Genomic DNA, 23,727 nt, shown 5'->3' on the forward strand with positions numbered 1-23,727 from the left:
TGATCCATCCCTACACAGCAGCCATGACACTACCTGATCCATCCCTACACAGCAGCCATGACACTACCTGATCCATTGCTACACAGCAGCCTTCACCCTACCTGATCCATCCCTACACAGCAGCCACCACCCTACCTGATCCATCCCTACACAGCAGCCACCACCCTACCTGATCCATCCCTACACAGCAGCCATGACACTACCTGATCCATTGCTACACAGCAGCCTTCACCCTACCTGATCCATCCCTACACAGCAGCCACCACCCTACCTGATCCATCCCTACACAGCAGCCTTCACCCTACCTGATCCATCCCTACACAGCAGCCTTTACCATACCTGATCCATCCCTACACAGCAGCCTTCACCCTACCTGATCCATCCCTACATAGCAGCCAGCACACTACCTGATCCATCCCTACACAGCAGCCTTCACCCTACCTGATCCATCTCCACACAGAAGCCTTCACCCTACCTGATCCATCCCTACACAGCAGCCTTTACCCTACCTGATCCATCTCTACACAGCAGCCACCACCCTACCTGATGCATCCATACACAGAAGCCTTCACCCTACCTGATCCATCCCTACACAGCAGCCTTTACCCTACCTGATTTAGGCTTGGCCTCCCTTGTTTCTTCTTAGCAGATGTGTCCAGACCCCATAGAGAAGAAAACCGGCTCCTCCTCTTGCTGGCAGACCTGGACATTGCTTGTGTTCGTCTCCTCACCCCGGACTCTCCTGTGCGAGCAGCCACCTGTAGAGAAAATGCAGCTGCTAAACTTCCTCTATCAGATTTTATGAATTACCAAAAGTCATCGTATACCAGCGGACAACCAGTGTATAAAACTGTGCCCGTTACTTACACACTGAGCAGTGCCAATAGGTATCATTATCCAGCTTATTAATCCACTAGGAAAGAGGTGCCTCATGTCTGACTGATGTCACCAGCTCCTAGTAAACGGATATGGTCTCAGCGCACTGTATACAGAAGCAATCACCAAACTGAGGTTCCGTACACCATGGAGGGACTAAAGGGTCAAAGAGCAAATGAGCAGAATAGCAGCCTTAGGGGTGTATTCAATTACGTTCCCGTCAGATTCATGGAAATTTTGGACCCGTTTTGAAATGTCGAGTGTAGGAACGACCACATTTTGTCAGAAATGAAATTGCAGAAATCAGGCATGAATTCGACAATTAGGTCCGTTTCCGACAATTCACGTCCGTTTCCGACAATTCGCGTCTGTTCCCGTCAGATTCACGTCAGTTTCCGACAATTCAGGCTAGAGTTTAAATAAATTTAAAAACTAATCTGAACGCATTCAATGTTGTCAGGAGCTGCAGCATTGAATAGGCGAGTGCCACTATTTCCGCCTGAATACCCCCCATGAGTCACAGCTTCCACTTGGTTTGGGGTGGCCATTGTTACATGTGCATTAATCAGTGGGGCCTACGTTTAAGTGGACACTTATTGAACCCTTGATTTTAAAGCAAAATAATAAGTGAACCAAGTTTATTGGTTTATAAGAGCAAGGCAGACGTTCCACTTTCCCAAATCATTGCACATTTAGTTCCCCAACCCCTATAAGAAACTAAAAAAGTTGGGCATTTCCTTCAACAAGTAAACCTGGATCGAGGATGCGTGCGCGCTTACAGTGCCATACATGTGTGCTGCATACAATATATAATAACCTTGGCAGATTACATTATCATATGTGGCATTGGGGAGAATATACATCCCGTGAAACAATACCTCAACCAGGGGAAACATTAAAAAAAAAAAAAAAAGTAATAAATATTGTAAGGTTTAATACATTCTTCGATAAGTATAAAAACATATTCTATAACAGAGGGCCATAAATCTGTACAGGCCCTCGCTGCTAACCCGCCCCAACACCTGCCCTTTTATTGCATTTTATGTTCGTGCAGGAGGAGGCCACATTTGAGAACCCAAATGCGGTTTGAATACATTCCCACACATTAACTATAGAATCCCCGGCTTGGGAAGATTAACGAAAACCACAGAAGGTTCTGAATATTAAAAGCATTCTTTAAGACTCGGAACATGTGCAAGATGAAGGTTCTGCTGAAGTGCTATTTAGGGATAAGAAGTCAGAACGCGGGCGTTCTAAAGGATTCCAGGATAATGACTTTCATGTGTAAGTATCAGGAGGCAGATTGCCTGTGGGAGGTGAGCTGACAATTTACTGTAACTGCCCGTGTTCTCTAGCACCTGCTTCTCCTGGCAAACAATGCTCGCTATTAGGGACATTAAAGACGGGATGCTTGTTAGGATCTTATACAGATATTACTTAAGAAGTCCATTATGGCTTAGAACGCTCTTCTTCTACTCTTGCATAACTTGACACTTGGGGAAACAAATAAACCATTATTCACATCAATTTCCCCGTACACGGTGTTCTGTCGTGGGCGCGGTCTTCTTATCAAGGTTCGTTCACACATACGCAATGGGAAAACGGATTAAGCGTTGCATCCGACTGATGCATTTCCCATGCCCTTTTCATGCCTTGAGTTTTATCAATACAATTTATTGTGCTGGCAGAACACATTAAGCCATGAGTAATAGGGCGTTCTAAAATACTAAACATGGCATAAACATTTTAAGGCGCAACGGTGGGAAGGAACCCATAGGGAGCTATTCATGATGCACGTATTATGTGCTAGCAGGCGAAACGTGCATTATTGGGCGAAACATGCATTAACTGGCGAAACGTGCGTTAAAAGGCAATAGGTGTGAGCGAGCCCTTAATGCGTGAGGTTCAAAATATATTTTACATCCTGTGGATTTACGGTTTTCAAAGGTCATTGTTTTGCTCCCGGCCCCTGTTGTCAATGGTATTATAACTGCTTTTTCAGATTTTTTGTTTTTAAATATAGCTAAAATCATGGTTACCAGAGCATGAAAGGAAGAGACGGAGAATATTCCCAGGCGCCCCATGGCAACCTTAGTCGGGCGGCTTGCAAAAGCCAGCAAACTCTTTGGGTTCGGCAGCTCACCGCCCTGCAGGCTGGAGAGATAGCAGCGGTATCGGAACAAATCCATCTGGAACTGCTCGAGGTTCTGCTCCCAGACGAAGATCTGCAGGGAAGAAGAAGGCGCGTAAGAATTGTCACGCACAAGTAAAATCAGCCATTAAACCTAATCTGTGAAATGTATTTGGGTTTACATTGTTGCATATGCATAAAGCAGCGCTGATCGCAGTTGATCGCAAATATATTGCTACGGTATATAGTTTTGCAAAGAACTCATTTTCATTTTTTTACGGAGAATAAGACTGAGAACAAGTCACGGGGCTAAAGTAGCACTAAGTCCTTCGAGTTTTGGCAACTTTCCAGCTTTGTGAAACTACAAGTTACAGCTAGCTCAATTTTGTACACCTTCATGTACACCTTTCACAGGTCTCTAGCTTTGCAACCTTGTAATAAATCTGAAGTATTTAGCAACAAAAGGAATAAATGCGTATTTTGAAAGGTTAACAGTGCCTCAAAGCAAGAAGTACTGATGTGAGAGTAAACACTGTAGGCGTAGGATCATATAGCTCACCAGCACATAGCAAGGTACAGGTCTGACATGAATGATTAACGCCTCGTTGGGTAGTCAATAAATGCGGGCGTGACAAGAGACTTTCAAATCTTGATATTTTGTCGCAGGGAGCCGCACAAATGTTATTGATACAGTGTAATATTATACAATGCAGTACATAGAAGTGTTTTGTTTTTTTTATAAAATCAATTTACATTCTTTCTGCTCTCGAAAATCAAAACTAGTTATTACATGCATCGGTTGAAAGCCAATGGTGCGCGAGTATGGGGATGCTGACCCCGAGGAGTGGTTTGTCCTCAAAGCTTTAGGAATCCGATCTCGGAATACTTGCAAGTTATGTGACAAGTAGGCGGGGCCTCATTATTAGGTGTATACAAAGACAGATCTGACAGGCGTCAGTGCTAAGATGCACGCAAGACTGTTTGCAGTGTGTCAAGTTAGTTTTTACACTGCATAAGCTACACAATAGGGCGTATGCATCGCCTGTAAAACAGAATCACACCTTCACATAACTGAAGGGGCGTAACTCTGCTGCAATTAGGCTGCCTCACGTAGACTAAAATTAATTTACAGGAAATTCAGAGTTTCCAAGTTTCCAAGCTAACTATTAGCACCAAGGACAGTGCTGGTGCAAATGCGCACTGGTGATGCCAGCTATCCACCAAGTGTATAAATAGGGGGCAGCTGCACTGCTAAATGCCTACAATGCTGCACAGGGGCGAATATCATCCTTTATTTTCCATGCATGCAGTGTTGCAGCATCTACAGTTGATCTGCGGTCAACTATGGCTCAGGACAGAGCGTGTTTCTTGCTAAAAACGCAGCAATTCCACTCAATACAAAAAAAGTGGAACAAAAAAAATGTATAAAAAAAATAAAAATACAAAAAATGTCAGTTATGCATGTGTGTAAAGATTTCCACGTAAACCAGATAGATCAGATAAATTGTAAAATAGGTTGTAAAACAATTAATCAGCGGTTCCCAACCTGGGTGCTTGTACCCCTAGGGGTACATTCCAGATTAGTTGGAGGTACTTGAAAATAATATTGATAATGGTGGAAGAAGTCTTCTCCCATTGTAATGGAGACAAACCATGTTGCGTCACCTCTGGTTCCGTCTGCAGCGTCATCGGCATCTCCTTGGGCTTCTGCCCGACCAGCAATCCATTGGGACCTACCCACACCACCCTCAGACATCAGCGATCATCTACCCCACGCTGATGCGGGTGGAGGAAGCGGTGGCCATAATCCTACAGGCATTAGCGGGAACCCCGGAGACGGTACACAGCCAAAAAATAAAATTGTATAACAACAAAGTGCCCAATTTATGTAATGCTCATCTCAAGTGACCAAAAATGTACATGATGAACATTACGGATGACAAACTGGAACCTTAAAGTGGCCCCGGCCTATCTTGCTCATTGGAGGCGTTACCTGAGGGATGGACGTTCTCCATAGCTGAACAATCCCTTTAGCTGTTCTCTAACCCACAAACCCATAGAGGATTCTCACCTGGTCCAGGATCGTTTTCTTCTTCTTCGCATCGGTAACCGACGACAGTTGCATTTCCCCCATTTTCTTCATCTTCTCGTCCATATCGATTTTCTGCTCCAACTTCTTAATTTCAGTCTTGAGGAGTTTGACCGTGTCCTCCTTGTGGTGCTGCCGGGCGACGGTGGTGGCGCATGCAGAATGGATGGCTGTGATCCAGTTCTCCAGCTCCGTCTGGCTGTTTGTCTGAATGCACAGGGAGACACACCATCCTAGTTAGAGTTTTTATTTATATAATACACTGATAAACTTGGTAAGCATGTACTAACCATGTACGGTCTAGATCAAAGTTATACTGCACAAGTCGGTGTAGAGTCGGTCTCCTCTCAATAGACATTGTGTTATGAAATGTTACATAAGCACCTCTTACATCTTCCAGACCTATGACCGGAGCTGTATGACCACCGATCGGTGAAAGAAGATTCGGGGTATTGTTGGAGAAGGACAGGACCTCAAGAGTCACGTTCAGCCAAGGTAATCTCCTGGCAGTGACTGAGGCGTGCCATTAACCAGGATAAACAAATATAACCAGCTCCAAACCACATGAGGAACTACGGACCATGTCCCCAGAGCTGGGAGATTACACGGAAATATCATACTGTATCTATCTATCTATACACAGAAATGACCCTTAAATGTGCTGGAGGGTAAAAGCAGCTTGGAGATGGTGGGGATAGAGATAGCAATAATAGAGCGTGCTATTCAGTACAACCACCTTAAAATCCTGAACACGTTCTTAAAGGGTAGAGAGACTAGTGACTCCCAAAATAGTGAATTGTTACATATTTGTAATAACAATATTAAAAAAAAAAATGCCATTTAGATGTGTTTTCAAACCTTGGGGGAGATGTATTAAGCCTGGTGAAAAGAAAAGGTGGAGAAAGAGAGGAAGGAGATAAGGCACTAGCCATTCAACTCCCAACTGTAAGTTTTCAAACACCGTTGATTGGCTGGTGCGTTCTCTGCTTCCACTTTATATCTTCACAGGCTTAATACATCTGACCCAAGGTTTCAAAACCATCTAGACCAGGGGTGGCCAAACCGGTCCTCGAGATCTACCAACAGTCCACGTTTTCCAGGTTACCTAGCTGGTGCACGGCTGTAGTCATTACTAACTGTCACATTTTAAAACATGTTGCATTCATTCCTACTGTAGAGCCACAGGTTGCCTGGAAAACATGCACCGTTGGTAGATCTTGAGGACAGGTTTGGCCGCCCCTGATCTAGACGGCATGACGCTAAACAGATATCTGGCGCTAAACAGTCACACAGAGCGGTGGTGTCTGATTATTGTTCATTCTAGCACCGTTTAGAATACGTGCAGTTCCTCATTCCTGCCTGGGGATTCACTGTCTGCTTTGGTGTACACTGTCTGTACATCTGGTCTATACTGAGATACAGACCAGAGTGTGCTAGAAACACCACAACACCCCAGGCAGGAAAGAGGAACTGCATGGGTTTTGAAAGGTACAGAGTGCTAGAATGAGCACTATTGTTTGTCTTGATGTGCATTTTTGTCCCACGGCAATGAAACACTTTACGGATTAATTTGAGGAGTCTGAATCTGTATTCAAAGCACGACGGAACCTGGCATGAAAAAAAACCCACCGCTGCTTCATAACAGTTCATATACAGATACAGACTCCGTCATACACAAATAGACAAGGGCTGCATGTCAATTTACTCAGCGCTGTCTTCTGAAGCAAGTTTTTGCAATCATGTTGCATCTAGGACACAAACTTGGGAGAAAACGGTGTACGAACTAAACGTCACGGGGCCTGTGATCCGAAAAGGGCTGTTTGGTGGGACTGCAGCAATAGTGTATGAGGACACATCTATATAGCAAAATGCCCTTATGTTTTAACCAACTAAATACTATTACGATAAACACAGCAAAACCTGAACTAATTACTCAGTGTACTGGCATTATTACCCATTTCTTTAGATTACACAGCCAATCATGAAACACATATTGCAGAGAGATTATACCTAGAAAGGCCGAACGCACAGAAAGCAAACTAGCTTTGCCGGTTGTCATGGAAACGCTGAGATTTTTCCTTCAACCTCAAATCAAAACTTTATCATTTTTCCTTAAAGCAGCGTTCCATCAAAACAAGGCCCTTAGGCAGCGATCTTCCTTTTATTCTACTGTCCAATACTCCCTACAGACCGCGGGGGGGGGGGGGGGGGGGGGGGGGATATTTAGCATTTGTCGATTTCATACTTTGTAGATTAGTCTGTGTGAGCTCTTGTGGGGATCACTTCCAGCTACACCTAAACTGGGAGCGTTCCCCTCTCTGCATTGTGAAAGGAAATGTTCATCCACATGAAACAAGTATAAGTGATCGTATGGGTTTTAAAGGGATACAATGGTTAATAAGGGAACACAACGTTTGTTTTGCTTTTTCCTGTATTTAGCAATAGGATGACTGGAATTTATTTGCTACTAGATTTTCTGCTGCCTTTTGGTATGTAAAAAGAGAAAAGCTTTACTTCTTAGATGTAGATCTGACACGCATCAAACGGGCATACAGCTATGTTCTCATAACCCTGTCCTCAAACTGGCTACCAGTTCCAGTGATCCGCCAGTGCGCCCCATGACTGTGCTTGCACACTGTCAAATTGTTCACAGATTCAGTCGCACACAAGATTTACATTAGATTAATCCAGCGGCTCTCAAACTGTGGGTCCTACCACCTCAGCATGGGGTCACGACTATATGTTGCTGACCATCATGCAAATGTGTCTGTGGATGGGGGACAGGGTATAACTCATTAAGTAAACACCCTCTGCTTCCCTCCCCATCACCCTTTTCCATCCCCCCCATTACCCACTGCCTCCCTGTCACAATAGCGGTCACTTCATTTCACTGACCACACATGTGGCGGCCATTCAGTAGTAACTTGCTGGGGTCCTGTAATAATTGTTATTGTCTGACAGGGTCCAGAGCAGATTAGATTGCGTACCCCTGGATTAATCAGTCAGTCTCCTGGGGTGTCTTAAGGCCCCCATACACTATGCGATTTGGGCCCGATTTCACCCAATTCCAGAGTAACGGGTCGGATTTGTTGTGCAGTCCCATGCGCATCGTGTCAGAGACGTACTGTAGATCATAGAATTTTATATTCAGCTATGGATAGCACATCCAATGAGGGGAGACGCTGAGCAGGGGGATGCCGGGAGCAGGGCAGCGGGCGAATTAATAAAAACTAACTAAAAACATACAAACAAATAGACGGCTGGTGATTGGCTGAGTGCTCGCTCAGCCAACCACTGGCTGCTCATTAAATTGTCTGGGTTTTTTGTATTCTCCTGCAGCCCGGCTCCCAGCATCAACCCCGCCTGCAGCTCCCCAGGAGTTACATGCGATACATCGCATGCGATTTATAACAAGTAAAAATGGCACATCAAGCGCCAAGTCATATGTGAGCTGGTCTAGTGTATGGGGGCCGTAAGATGCATTTTCAGGCAAAAAAATATGCTCGGTGCAAGCAAAATCTCACATGACCTAGTACGCCAAGAGGGACAGCAACAGTGTATTCAGACACATCTGTACAAAGAGTCCCAATTTTTTACTTTTTAGAGATCTAGCTCATCTCATGAGCAATATCATTAAAAAAAACCTGTTTGGGTGTACGTTTCCTAGTGGAAAGCTGCACAACTGGCCTGACCGCGTCTGATTATTAGTGAGGGCATGACATGGGGCACTAGTCCTGGGGACTCACTAGCTACAGTATTCAAAGCCAAAATGGCTGCAGGTGGCTTTGTGGACCAAAATAAGTGACTGAAAGACTAGGTGACAGGTAGACTGTAGCCTGTAACGTATTAGTTTTATGGAACTGCTACAAGTTACAAAACAATCTCCACATCCCTACGACAACACCAGAGTGCGCTCCGTGAGCACCGTGGAGCTTCTAGGAAGAAAACAAGCCAATGGCCGCTTTCCACCATAAATCCAACGGCGCTGACGCTGCAGAAAAATGACAAAGCAGAGGAAAAAGCAGCTTGTTGTTAAGTTGAAGTCCGGACCCACGAGGTACATTAGTCAGCACTGCTGGTTACTAACCGCCCTGCTTCCTGGATGACAGCCGCCCATACATTTGATGTATACATCTGTTTCCCAGAATAACGGCCGGCAAATATCCGCAATACACCCCTCCCAGTATTTAGTTCAGATTCCGCATTTTAAACTTCAAAAAGAGGAACCGTGTTACTAATGTCACCTGCACTCTTCAATGAGCAGCTGGAGCGTCTTCGGGCAAGTCCGACCAGCAGCAGGCAAAATATATACACACAGATCTCGGTATTGATAGGTCGACATCTCTGCCTGTCGACATCTGTATATGGGGTTTATTCAGACCTAATCGAATCTCTGCTAATTTACAGCACCCTGCAATGATAACCGCCAACCCGACAAAGTTAAATCCCGCCCCTGTTTTCTTAACGCCTTGCGTAAATATCGTTGAGCGGCGCCCAGGTGCAAATCCAACTCAATCAAATGATTTTTCCGGTGAGTGCAGTCTGTGCATAACCAAGACCCTTCCACAAGCGTGTGATAGAAACCAATGATAGGGGGCGGAGCTGATGTCGCTGACCCTCCCCCTGAAGCCGCTTGCAAATTTTTTCAGACACTCCAAGAAAATGGCTGGGTGATGCATACAAATGCTGGTTCAATGTCAATCAACTTGTGAATAGATTCATTGCTTATTTTTGTCATTTTGGCCTCGAGCATTCACGCTAAAATCCTTACATATACGCAGTCCTTCGATAATCGATCTCAATGTGAATTTGCATAACAGGGCTCAGATCTGGATAACTCCCTATATCTCTATCTATGGCCATTATTCTGGTTCACTAACAAAGGCAAATTCCTACTCAAATGGACAAGACCGTGCGCACTGCAGATGTAACATGTGCAGAAAGAGTTAAATTTGGGTGAGTTATTTTGTTTCTGAGCAGGGTAAATACCGGCTGCTTTATTTTTACACTGCAATATAGATCTCACTTTGAAGTAAATCCCCATCCAAATCTAACTCTCTCTGCACAAGTTACATCTGCCCCACCTGCAGTGCAGCATGATTTTGTCCATTTGAGAAGGAATGTGCCTTTGCGAGTGAACCAGAATAAGGGCCTATATCAGGAGAGAGAAACCAGGAAAGACCAGGGGGTGGGGGTGGGGATTCAGAATAACACACACACACACAGGGTTCAATATTATGGGTTGGTTAACAAGCCAAATATGGGTAGAAGAAACATCCAGGTGCAGCTGGAGTGTGGCATTTCCCCAGCCGGTGAGATGTGCACAGACTGCAAATCTCTCCACCATGAAATGTGACCTTCGGCTTGTATGCAAATGAAAAAAAGCATAGTCTGGGAAGTTTCGTGACTCAGGTTCATTTCCAAAAACTGCCTTGTCCTCCGTTCCTGCTCGAAGCCATTGCTCACCACCAAAGAGCGGAACCTTCTGACCTTGCGTTCCCATCAAATGCACAATGAAAGGGCAGCCCAGCATTGATGTCAATACATTGAAATGCAGCAGGCCTAGTTATATGGCTGGTGAGATTTTGTGTCATGGACTTCAAAAATACTAGTTTATGACCATATGCACGAAAACATCGTTATGGTGCATACCGAGACAGAATTACATCCGATTCCAGAGAACATGGTCTTTCTATAGACTAGAAACAGGTCACTGCAATGCAAACTGGTGTGACATATATTATTCTGTGTGTTGTATGTGTACAATGAAGCAGATTTATTAGGACTGGTGAAGTGATAAAGTGCTGACAAAGCAGGTGGTGATAACCCACCAGCCAATCAGCAGTGTTTGAAAAATGACAGTTGATTGGCTGGTTGGTTATCACCTTCCGCTTTATCACTTCAACAGGCGTAAGACGTCTGCCCCAGTGTTCTCACTAGTGAGCAGGTGTATGCACTGCACAAGATTGATGTACATTAAAATTTCATAACGTGTTCTAATGCCGCCAGTTTCAGCCTGTGTCTTAAGGTCCCCATACACAGGTCCATTGTATGCCTGGACAAGGGGTGTGGTACAGGGGTCCAATAGTCGGGATCCTGACTGGCCGGACCCAGACAGTATAGTGAGAGCAACTAAGCCCCTTGTGGGTGGCTCTCTACGGGAGCCACCTATTCTATTCTCCCTCTATGGGGGTCGTCAGGGGTTAAAATGAGGGGGAACGGGGTGGAACGGAGTTTCACAACCTCTCATGGTGAGGTGGAACATTGTAACCTCCACATTGGCCCTGCACAGTAATTTTCACTGAAAAGCATTCTAGTTTGCAGGGGGATGCCAAAAACCCTACCACTGGCCCTGTCTCTGCCTAATGGGGGGAGGGGAGGGGGTATAATTTGGTGGTATAAAGAAAGGAGTTCCCCCACCTCCGCATGACCACCTTATGCCCTAGGGGTCGTGGACCCCCACAAGGGGAAAATAGCCAACTGCCATCGGGAACCCGGATGTCAGTGTTTTGATAGTCAGAATCCCGACGTTGGGAAAATGCCTGTCGGGATCCCGACTGGCACCCTGGACAAGTCGAACTTGTTTTCCCTTGAGCTCCCCCGGGGAGGACACCATCAGATTTTGCACTTGATGTGCCATTTTTTAAATGCTATAAATCTTACGTGATTTATTGCATGTAAAAAACCCCAGGGAGCTGCCAGGGGGTAGGGGTTAAGGGAAATCGGATGCCATATATTGCGGGGGCACCTATGGTGTGCCACTGATGATCCTATTTCGGAATATGCTGCACATATGATCTACAGGATTTAATACGATGCACATGGAAATGCTCATCTGATCAGCTGTCAAACCTCCGATTTGGCCCGATTTAATCTTATATATTGGCCCAAACTGTCAGAATTGGATGAAATCGGACCTGTGTATTCGGGCCTTCACCGTTAGTATAAAAAGGTAGGAAGCCATTAGAAAGAACATAAATAAATACTACATTGCACACATGGGTTAATGTGATTCATTGCAGCTGCGGAGCCTACTGACCTGAAAGAGAAAAGCATCTCCGAGAGAGTTGCTCAGACAGAACACAAAGTCTTTCTTGGGATGCTCCGGCACAGCCTGGACAATGCTGTTCTCCACCCACACAGCGTGCTTCGGGATACTGTTGTTGTCGATCCCAGATCGCCCATCGCCCTCGTAAAAAAACAGAGTACACCCTGCAAGTAAGAAAGAGAGAGAGAGAAAATCACACTTGAGTGAGGGCAGGTGGAAGCGTGAAGGGAGCAACATAGAGCACTCAAGCTTGTAGAAAGAGTAATCTGTAAAAGCACTAATCAATCATATCCTTTCAATTTACAGGTTAAGCATCAACCAATCAGCTTGTAGAGGGCACCATGTAGAAGCAAACCATAAAACCGGGCCACTTGTCTCCACGTAGGCCATTAACATAAAGGAAGCGGTCATTATTTGTTAGACTGCAGAGATTACCAAGATATTAGACCATGCATGTCCAAACTATGGCCCTCCAGCTATTGTGAAACTACCAGTCCCAACATGTCTTGCCACTGTTTTGCTACTAGGGAATGCTAAAACTATGGCAAGGCATGCTGGGATGAGTAGTTTCATAACAGCTGGAGGGCCACAGTTTGGACATGCCTGTTTTAGACCAACTTATTAACTACTGCAGGAAAGAGGCTTATTTCCATATGGATACGGTCCACAAAGACACATTCAGGCATCAATAAAAAGGTTAATGTCCAGCACGGTTGTTATTATTAACATTGGTTTATTTATATGGCGCCACAAGGGTTCAGCAGCGCCTAACAAAATACATAAGTGAGAAAAAGTAAGAAAACAACTTGCAGTGCAAGGCAATTTAAAACAAGTACATGGTTAATAAATTGCATCAGGGGACAGGAAACTGAAATAGGGGCAGAGACCGAGGGCTAGTGTTGTTGTTAAAAAGGAGTATTTAGGTAAAATAAAAAATACACCCATAAACTAGCTTCGAGGTATCGCCTGCAGCCTCAAATGCGATACTGTAGCAACTGCAGGCTGGGGAGACGAGGGGCTCCCAGGATGCAAGGATCACACGTGATACATTGTATGTGATGCCGTACCCTGCTCCAGAACACAATGTATCCTTGTGGCAGCCAGGTCACTCTCCAGATTTGACCGAATGAGACCGCACATCGGTTCGCAAGTAAATTACATACTGTATATTTTTTCACACAATTTATTGGCCCGATGAGTCAAAATCGTGTGAAAAAGCCACATAGTACTAGTGTATGGGGGCATTAAGAGGAAAAAATCAAATGAGGAGAGAGGGCCCTGCTTGTGAGAGCTTACAGTCTAAAGGGGAGGGGCAGACAGACAGAAGTGACACAGGGGAGAACATAGAATGTAACTGATAAGTTCTACAGAATGCAATTGATAAAATCTACTGGAATCTGATAGTCTGCTGTAGGAAATGTCTCTTTCAGGTTGATACAGCATGTCCGTTGTAAATTGAAGCCCGAGATGTCTTAACCCTTTACTGCCTACAGTATTCACTAGTAATGTTGGGCAATGGATAGGCAAACAAGGAGAAGTCTAGAATGTACTTTGGTAAGAGTTCTCTGATCAGTCCCTTCGGAGTGTTGCATAAAAAGTAGTTGATGGTCTCCTTAGTGACGGGCTTATACCAGGCCTGCCTCTCCGGGAACTGGATGTGCGTTGGCGCGGCTATGCTGTGTAGTACATGGCTGGCATCCTGGTGCAGTCTCTCGTAGGTGCCTATGAAGTCGTAGCGCACGGCACAGGGCTGGCACAGGTTGTAGATGGGCATCCAGTGCTCATTCATCCGCTCCACATCCTCGTCCAGGAGGTACCTCAGGAACTCTGGAAAAGTGACGTCATCCCCCTTGGAGAGGCCGGGGTTCTCCCGGTACCTCCGGACAATCTCCATACCGTACTTCTGCTGGTACTCCCGGATCTCCCCGAACTTGTTTCTGTAAGCAGAGAGCAGTCGCTCCATGGGGTCCCTGACGAAGAGGAACTTGTAGTAATGCTCCAGGCGGTGCTGCGCCTGCTCGGGCGGCAGGTCTGCCAGGAAGACCAGGTCGCTCTTGTGGTCCATCTTCAGGCGCTCGTCCACGCTCTGCAGGTGGCCGTCCAGCACCTTCAGCACCCTCTTCCAGTTGGAGCAAGCCACCTTGGGCACGTAGCAGTAGAGGAAGCGGTACTTGTCGCTGACCAGTATATGCCGGAACAGGGTTCGCCGTTGGACCCCTGGCAGCTCCCACACACTGTGCGGCATGCTCCCCTGCCTGCACATGCTGCTCATGGTCCTGTTCCTGATCTCCCGCAGGACCTGCGTCTCCAAATCAACCTCCCCGGCCTCCATTGACCGGCTTTGCGAGCGCCATGCTGGGTCACCCCGGGGCGGAGGGGTCTTCACTTCGGCAAGTATGCCCTTCTCGATCATCAGGAGTAGCCCGCTGGATGCCACAATCACCCCAAACATCATCATGGAGGGCAGGAGGGCGCTGTGGCCCCTGGGCCGGGGTTTGGGGTGAGAGGGCATTCTCCTCAGGGTCTCTGCACCTATGGGGAAGCCCTTAGGTAGCTGGTACAGAGGCTGAGGGAACATCTGGCTGGGGAGGGGAGGCCACCGCGTTCCTCCAGGGCGCTAGGGGCAGCTGAGGACCGGCATCGGTGCACCAGCAGCGGGGGGTTCCTGTCCCGGGCACACGGGCCTGCATCAGCTACACAGCGGCCGCCGCCATCCTCGGCGCCGTGGCAGGGGGCTGTGCGATGTGTCGGGAGGGGAGGGGGAGAGAACGCCGCGGATTGTAACATGAGCGTTCTACAGAACACTGGGGAATTCCAGCGGCGGCGGCCGGGAAGCAGCATAAGCCATAACACACGCTTTTTAAACCCGCCCCCGGACTCCCATTGGCTAGTTTTGCAGAAGTCCGGGGAACGGGCTTAAGTGTTATGGCTTATGCTGGTTCCCGGGAGCCGCATCTGGCTGCTGCGCTGCAGACTCGTACAGAACGCTGGGACTGGAGGGGACAGTAGTCATAGAACAGTCATCATTACGGCAGCTGCAAGGGATCTACTCCTCTGTCCCAGCAGTATGTACTACCGAGACATTCATAACTACTGCATAGAATACATAATACATCTATACATATACTATGAAGTTGGGGAGTGAGGATTATTAGATAGTCAATAGGGCGACATGCACTAGGTAGGCATGTCGACACATGGAAAGTTTGACATGAGTCTTTCACATTGTTTAGTATCGATGTTAACATCTGTCGACATGGACCCCCCAATAGGTGAAACGCATGCTCTCACCATGCTTTGGGCCTGGTGCCTTGCTTGGCACACTTTTCCCAATTGTAGTCCACATGTATGGAAAAGTGTGACAGACTCCCAAAAAAAAAAATAATATAGCGAAAAACTAATGTTGATTTTTTCAAGTTGACCTTTGACCATATGTCGATCCTTTGACCATGTTGACTTAGTGCCAATATCGACCTAATGCTGGTCAACCTAGTGCCAATGTCGACCTTTTGTCTATTTCGATCTATAGAGTACAAACTGTAGATCTATCACCCGGAACCACCATTGCATTGCATTCCATTACAAAATACCTGCTTTATCTGCACCTAATTTTCAGCAGGTAATTAGGATACGTCACTGGTGTTTTCTATATATAATCCAATTGCAATCATCATCATCATCAATTTAAGACACACAATAGTAATTTTATTCTATAGAAGGATGAATGCACATCGCAGTTGGTTTGGGTGGCCCTTCAGACTGCACCTGTCAGAGAGAGAAATACTGCAGAGAGGGGACATCATTAATATTGGTCCCAGGGAATTTTAACGTCCAGATACCGGGAAAGATATAAAAGATAATGGAATTTAAAGTTCTTCCTTTCACATGATCCAACATAACAAATAGCTGACAACAGAAAGCAATAGATGTTTAGATAGAATGATTGGGTAATATATTGCTGAGGGACCGGCCAGTGTGTACCGGCAACATGTCTGTGAATGACGTCATATTGTGACAAATTGCATAGGCTGTGTAACACAACCAATGACCGATATATCAGCGCATTGAACTGTGTGTACGGGGATCCACCAGCTGCCCGTACACCCACAGCAGGACAGCTCAACTGGGCAGGAGAATGTACATACTGTCAGTTGTGTCACCAGTAGGGTGGCCAATCCCGGGATCGGGATCCGCGGGATCCCAGGATTTGGCCCCCAAAACACCAGGTTTCCAATCCCGGGATTTCGGGATTAGACTGCGCATGCGCAGTCTAATGCCGGGCAGCGTCTGAGCGGGTGCTCAGCAGCTGCCCGGCTTCTCCCATCCCGGGCAATGCGGCTCTGCGCAGCGTGATGACGTCAGAGGTCATGCTGCTCAGGCCGCACAGGCTGTCTGCCTCCATCCTGTCCCCGGATCAGCCCGCCCAGCCGTCCTGTCCCCGGACCAGCCCGCCCAGCAGCGGACCTGCCGGCACACCGGGCCACCAGCGGACTAGCCCGGGCTGTCCCCGGATCAGCCCACCCAGCCGTCCTGTCCCCGAACCAGCCCGCCCGCCCAGCGGACCTGCCGGCACACCGGGCCACCAGTGGACCAGACCGGGCTCCATCACCCCATCTCGCCCACCCACGCGGCCGCACCACGCATCTGTAAGTAAATATGCGGGGCGGCCGAGGTGGGTTTTTAATAGTAGGGAAGCCAATCCCGGGATCGGGCATTTTTCAATCCCGAATTCCGGGATTGAAAAAATGCCCCGGGATTGGCTTCCCTAGTCACCAGTCACGAAGGATCGGGCAGTGTGTAAGTCAAATGGCCTGATCTCCTGAGAGATCTATCTGCAGACCACTAGTGCAGTGGGGAAGACATATTAAACCTTAACAAGAGATAAATGCAAGGGTGGTAAAGAGAGATAAACATCCAGCCAATCACCTGCTAACTGCCATGTTACAGCCTGTGTTTGAAAAAAGTCAGTAAAGGCCCGTACACACTTAACGATTTTCAGCTGAAAATCGGTCAAAACAGCCATTTTGAGCGATTTTCGGCTGAGAATCACCCAGTGTGTATGCCCCAGAGATTGCCGACTAGCGATGATGCGCGCTCCCGCATCATCGCTAGTTAAGTGGTTCAATCTGCTGGTTTTATCAGATGTGGTGGTGATGATGGATGGTTTTTCATCCATCATCGCCATGTGTGTACGCCTGCCGGGCTGAAAGATTAACCACTTTCAGCCTGGCGGACTGCCCCGCTGCCTCCCCCCACCCCCTCGCCTGTCATACTCACCAAGCTGGTCCACAGCGCGCCGCTCCAGTCATCTTCTCTCCGGCTGGCTGCTGTTCCTGCTTCCCGGCGACTCGCCCTGCTCAACACAGGAGCAGACAGCACTGCTCCCTTCCACACAGTGCACCCTGCTGGCTCCGCCCCCCTGGCCACCAATGTGTATATTTTTCTGCACACTGCCACCAATATATTAATTTAAATGCATCAATAATATATATATATATATATATATATATATATATATATATGTGTGTGTGTGTGTGTGTGTGTGTGGGCAGGTTGCTCGGCACTCTTTGTACCTGAAGGAAATTAAATATTGAAACGTATCTACACTTGGCTGTGAGGTCTTTGTTCTGATACCTCACGCACCTGAAGGTCCGAGAGAGCCGCCCGCCACCCTACATACACACACACACATATATATATATATATACACACACACACACACACACACATATATATAACATATACACATTTTTTTGTGTCTAATTATGTGCATCATATTGATTTGATGTACATTTTGTAGACATATATATTTTAGACACATGCTAAACTATTCTTGTTAGTTCACCATGGTCCAGTAACAGTTAAGAAATATATGGATTATTCTGTGATTAAAAACGTGAGTGAGGCGGTCTGTGTGGACTGGGATGAACCATTGTCTAACCCGATGGGTGGGAGCCGTCCGGGGCGACAGTGGGGAACCGAGCCTACAAATCGACTTGCCTATTTATCATGTTTTAAGTGGTGCACTTTAATGTTCGTATGTTTTATGTACTCTTATAGTGCTATAAAAGTTTGGTTAAATATGTGCAATATGCCAGTGGACTATACTCGATTCTGTTTATACATCGAAGGTATTTATGAATTACTGTTACTGTATATATGTACTTTATTTGTGCAAGCAATCTGTGTGTTAAGGAGGATTGTCAACAGGATTGGCTAAGCGGGTGTGAGCTGCTGATGTTAACCTGTTGGTTGAAACTGACAGCCGATTGCCGCACACACTGGGGCACATTGTGCGGGTAATCAGCTGGGCAGCGTCCGGTTGCCATGACACCGAGTGAGTGCCGCTACGTCATGAGCTTCTGAGCGCGCAGGCCAGGTTACCAGGGTGACGGTGTTGTGGGTGAGAGCCGCTGACATCATACCCGGCCCGGGTGCCTGACCGGCCGCAGCTGTGCCGTGATCCACGTGGAGAGACTGATTTGGCGCTTGTTGGTAACATTTAAAAAGGTAATGATGTATGTGATCCTTTGTAATTCTGCTGCCTGTACCTGTCTTGTTTGCCTCTTGACAAACGAGCCGTTGAGGCTCTAATAAATACTATTTATCCTGCTGCAGTGTTTCCATTCCTTTTGGAGGAGAAACCAAAATGGCAACAATGGGATGCCCGACAAAGGGTAGTGATACCCACAATATAGAGTGTCCTCCAATCAGAGGTGTGGGGCACTCTCCAAGACAACGTCACTCAGCTGGGTGTTGTCAAATCAATATGCGTTTTATTCCAAGGTGCATAAATATTTATTAATCCATAAATTTTTGGGGAATGTTTGAATATAAATTTATGGATTAATAAATATTTATGCACCTTGGAATAAAACGCATATTGATTTGACAACACCCAACTGAGTGATGTTGTCTTGGAGAGTGCCCCACACCTCTGACTGGAGGTAGTGGGGTAGATCAGCAGGCCACATCTACCCCACTGCTGGGCGCATACTTCGTTGATTGAATACACTATTGATGACTCTAGCTCCTTGATAAAGGTCCATATGTTGGACCGAAATGTCAGAGCATAAAATGGGGACATGCATATCTAAGGAATAAAGCACTTAAGTTGGATTAATACCTACATGAGTCTTCTGATGATATTAATTGGAGAGTGTTCAATTTCCCCCACTGATTGATGTGAGGGGACTGTGTTTGACACACATACTTTTGTGTGCCTTAATTGAACACCCCATGGTTGCATCTGTTGGGTGAGAGTGCAGCTTTTCCCTTTGTGTGTGTGTGTATATATATATATATATATATATATATATATATATATATATATATATATATATATATATATATATATATATATATATATATATATATATTCCCCCATGCCGCATTGCTCCACAGGGGAATTATGCAGCCGCATCGCTTCGAGGGAGGGAAGGGGCTGGTGGGTCCCTGCATGCCATTTAAATAAATACATAGGTGGGCGGTCTGCATTTAAATAAATATACATTGGTGGCAGTCCCTTGACGGCGGCGCTGCGTCGGGGCGGCAAGGTGCATCGGGGGAGATGGCGGAGAAAGCTTCATAGCCACGGGGCGCACGCAAGTGTCTCATACGTGCACGTCCCCTGGCGAGAGCCAGCCGCTGGTGATAGAATAGCCAGCCCCTGCAAGAAAGAGGCCGTCTCCATCTGTATGGAACCCTTGGAATTCAAACCCAGCCCATTTCAAATGAAAGATTTTCAGCAAAGTCTTTCGCCTCCTGAAAATCTCTCGCTCTTTGGGGAAAATAGCTCAGTGTGTACGCACTTACTTTGGTGAAAGATATATCTATCACAGATTTTGGCAAAGTCTTTTGAAATGAAAATCTTCAAGTGTGTATGGGCCTTAAGGAGCTGATTGGCTGGATGTTTATCTCTCCTTATCACCCTTGCATTTATCTCTTGTTAAGGCTTAATACATCTGCCCCTGTGTTTCTCGGGCTGCGTGCCTAGGCACCCTGGGATGTGTGGAAAACGTATTTCTATCACTACGCCATTAGCGTAGTACGACCGCTCTTTACGCAATATTCAGTCGCATTTGCGTCTTATTAGCATAAATTAACGGACAAGGGCGGATGTGATACGTTAATGGTAAATTCTCATTTAATATGTTCCCTCATGTTTTTCCCTCTTGTGTCCGTGTCCCCATGGATAAACCCAGACTTTGTTTACTATTTGTTTTTGTCACAATTGCTGTCAATAGTGGCCGAGGTCGGTATAAGAGGAGACAATCGCTATACTGACTCTCACCGATATCCAAGTCAATGTTATCTAATAAACCTTTGTGTAGTAAAGCCATGGCCCACATATCCTGTCCAAACCTGTTCTAAGGTTTCCCTCCCCAAGAACGAAGACAAAGAACCCAGAAGAAGATTCTCATTGGTCAGGCAACGGGACCGTGAACAGAAGGAAACCAATGATATCATGTCAAGTCCCCTTTCAGCACCCAATAGCATCTCAGCAGGTCCCCACTCCCCCTTACTTTAAAAAGTCTGGTACAAGGCCACGGGAGGGGAGATGGATTGTGATCTTTTGTAGAACACAATCTCCGAGGCCTCAGAGATTCCCTGTGCGGTGGTGGTGTCTGCTCCTCTTGATGGTAATTGCTGTTTTTAGAATCTGTCTCAGTTGCGATTGTGTGTTAGCCGTAACCTGCATTGTATATCTATGTATTACTGTTCCCCTTAAAATAATATCCATATTGTGTGTATTTTTGTATTTTGCATATCCCTTTCATTTTGTTATCCCTTGTGTCTACTTTAGACAATAAATACATTACCCACGGGGTTGGACCCGTAAATCTTATTACCTCAGTGTGATATCTATATTTAATCACAAGTATATCCGTGGGCGTATGCAGACGCATTAGCGACATTGGTCATAACCTACCGCTCATGCCATGTTAAGGTTTGTGTAATGATAACTGGTCAAAGGTTATGAAAGGGACAAGCATCGCATAAGAAGCGACTTGGAGGTACCAGACGCATTTGAGTCTGAGCAGCTAGCGTATCGTCTCTTGCGTCTACACTGTGTAATATTTGTTGTGTATGGTTAAGGTGACCAAGAGCAAGGGTTCATTTCTTAAGGCCCCCATACATTAGGCCGACTTGTCCTAGGGACAAGTCGGACCCAATTTACCTGCGAGCCGCCCGGCAGCTCCCCGGGAGGCTCACATACAATTTGGCACTTGATGTGCCATTTTTTACATGGGATTAATCGCATGCGGTGAGCGCTGCTGACCTGGCCGGGCAGTGTACTTACACATAGCAGCAGCGGGGACGGGCAGTGCAGTGGCGGCTATTATATTTTTAAAATACTTGTCAAATGACCGGCCGCTCTCTGATTGGCTGAGAGCTCTCCGGCCAATCAGAGAGCGGCCGGTCATTTTACAAGTATTTTAAAAATATAATAGCCGCCACTGCGCTGCCCGTCCCCGCTGCTGCTATGTGTAAGTACACTGCCCGGCCAGGTCAGCAGCGCTCACCGCACCCTCTCAGCTCTGCCGGCTGATTACATAGAGGTCATTTATGTTAATTTTTGTCGCAGCTGCTAAACGGCTTGTTTCATATGACTACCGCAAGTGAACAACTCACCATCACTTGCTGCAGTCTGGCTGGTGTAAAGTGGAACTTTTGAGGTGTTGCGTCACTAAAGGAATTGTGATGCTGTCTCATAGAAATTACCACACTTCTCAAACGACCCTCAGATAAGTCTTACAGTTTCTAACATTTAACCTTCCCAACAACTGAAAAATTCCTGTTGTATCCTCGGCCCCAATACATACTGTAAGCAATGGATCATGGCAGACACTTCAAAGAGTTTTCAGAACTGGGCAACAACTACAGAAGTTGGGGCAGGTTTGGACAGCTCAGACCATCTCCAATCAGCAGGAGCCAACTTCCCAAACGACTCCCCAGACTGACAGATGGGAGAAGGTGTTTCTGAATGCAGAACGTCAGCCAGCTCTCGCTCAGATGAGACAGGGAGGGGGAGTCTGCTCTGATCTATGACAGCACGAAAACCAGAGTCAGAATATCAGGCCGCTCCCATGTGAAACCTTAAACCATGACGTAAAGCAATGTTGTCCAGCAAACTGCTGAGGAAGATGCAATGATGTGCAATGCAATCAGAGAGCAATGTGCATTTCTTTCATTTAAAGCAAAGAATCCTTATAAAAGGGTTGGGAACATTTGGTCTACAGCATAATGGTCGACAGTCATTAGGTCGACACCATTTGGTCGACATGGGAAAAGGTGGAAATGTCGTTAGTTCGACGGGTCATTAGTTCGACAATGTCTAGGTCGACAGTCAAAATGTCGACATGGGGTTTTTCACTTTTTTTTTTACCTGGATGTCAACGCAGTCGACATGGACACAGTTTAAAATACACCGCATCCCCTCGCTATGTGTCAAGCACGGTTTTATTCTACCACCACACCCTAGTGGATGGTAGGGCATGAAATACCACCTGTCGGCACAAAAGACAGTGAAAAACCCCATGTCGACCTTTTGACTGTCGACCTAGACACTGTCGAACTAACGACCTGTCGACCTAGAACCATGTCGACCTTTTCCCATGCCGACCTAATGGTGTCGGCCATCATGCTGTAGACCATGGGCCCTTAAACTGCGGCCCTCCAGATGCTGTGAAACTACAAATCCCAGCATGCCTTGCAACAGTTTTGCTATAAATAAGGGAGTGTTAAAACTGTGGCAAGGCATGCTGGGATATGTAGTTTCACAACATCTGGAGGGCCGCAGTTTGAGGACCCATGCTGTAGACCAAATGACCGCATCCCCTTATAAAAGTCATACATACACACAGCCGAACTGTAAGTACTAGAGAAATTGTCCTAAGAGTAAGCTTGGATGGAGTTTCTGTATCATCGGGAACAGGAAGGCGTTGTCCCGACTATTAGGTTCCCCTGAGAGTGACCGCTACAGATCATCACAGACATCAGACGTTCTCAGATCTGAAGAACTCTGCACATACTCCTTATGTGGGGAACACAAACTGAGCGATACGTGGAAGGGTGTAGTGCAGGGATACGGTCATATTGTCTACAGCATTTAGGTCTACAAGTATTAGGTCTACACCACTAGGTCGACCTGCATTTAGGTCGACATGACTGAAGGTCGACAGGGTAATTAGGTTGACAGCGTCATCAGGTCGACTTTTATAAGGTCGACAGGGTCATTAGGTCGACAGGCAAAAGGTCGACATGGGGTAATTTGACTGTTTTATGAGTTGACAGGTGGTATTTTCATGCCCTACCATCCACTAGGGCGTGGTGGGAGAATAAAATAGTGTGCCAAGCGTAGTGAGGCACCGTGCCCGATGCTATGTTGACTGTGTCGACGCTTGAAGAAAAAAAAAAACATGTTGACTTTTTCACTGTCGACCTTATGCCTGTCGACCTAATGACCCTGTTGACCTAACACCTGTCGACCTAATGACCCTGTCGACCTAACCCATGTCAACCTTCAGTCAGGTCAACCTAAATGCAAGTCGACCTAATGGTGTAGACCTAAGGAGTCAG

At 46.4% G+C, this 23,727-nt stretch overlaps 2 protein-coding genes across 5 annotated transcripts in view; both read right to left on the reverse strand.

The window, feature by feature from the left end:
* Positions 1–23,727, reverse strand: part of TIAM1 (TIAM Rac1 associated GEF 1) — a 244,461-nt gene that overhangs the window by 75,373 nt on the left and 145,361 nt on the right. For all 4 annotated transcript variants that reach the window (XM_083171844.1, XM_083171841.1, XM_083171842.1 and 1 more), the window contains 4 exons: positions 12,136–12,308; positions 5,079–5,303; positions 2,916–3,101; positions 612–758 (listed from right to left, as the gene is read on the reverse strand). In XM_083171844.1, the coding sequence (XP_083027970.1) occupies positions 612–758; positions 2,916–3,101; positions 5,079–5,303; positions 12,136–12,308 (731 nt within the window). The remainder of the gene's footprint in view (positions 1–611; positions 759–2,915; positions 3,102–5,078; positions 5,304–12,135; positions 12,309–23,727) is intronic.
* CHST14 (carbohydrate sulfotransferase 14) lies at positions 12,846–14,961 on the reverse strand. Its single transcript, XM_083171839.1, has one exon. It carries the CDS (start codon positions 14,720–14,722, stop codon positions 13,625–13,627), a length of 1,098 nt encoding a protein of 365 aa, XP_083027965.1. The 5' UTR covers positions 14,723–14,961; the 3' UTR covers positions 12,846–13,624.

This window comes from Crinia signifera, chromosome 2, assembly GCF_055691185.1.
Source record: "Crinia signifera chromosome 2, ASM5569118v1, whole genome shotgun sequence".
Lineage (NCBI taxonomy): Eukaryota > Metazoa > Chordata > Amphibia > Anura > Myobatrachidae > Crinia > Crinia signifera.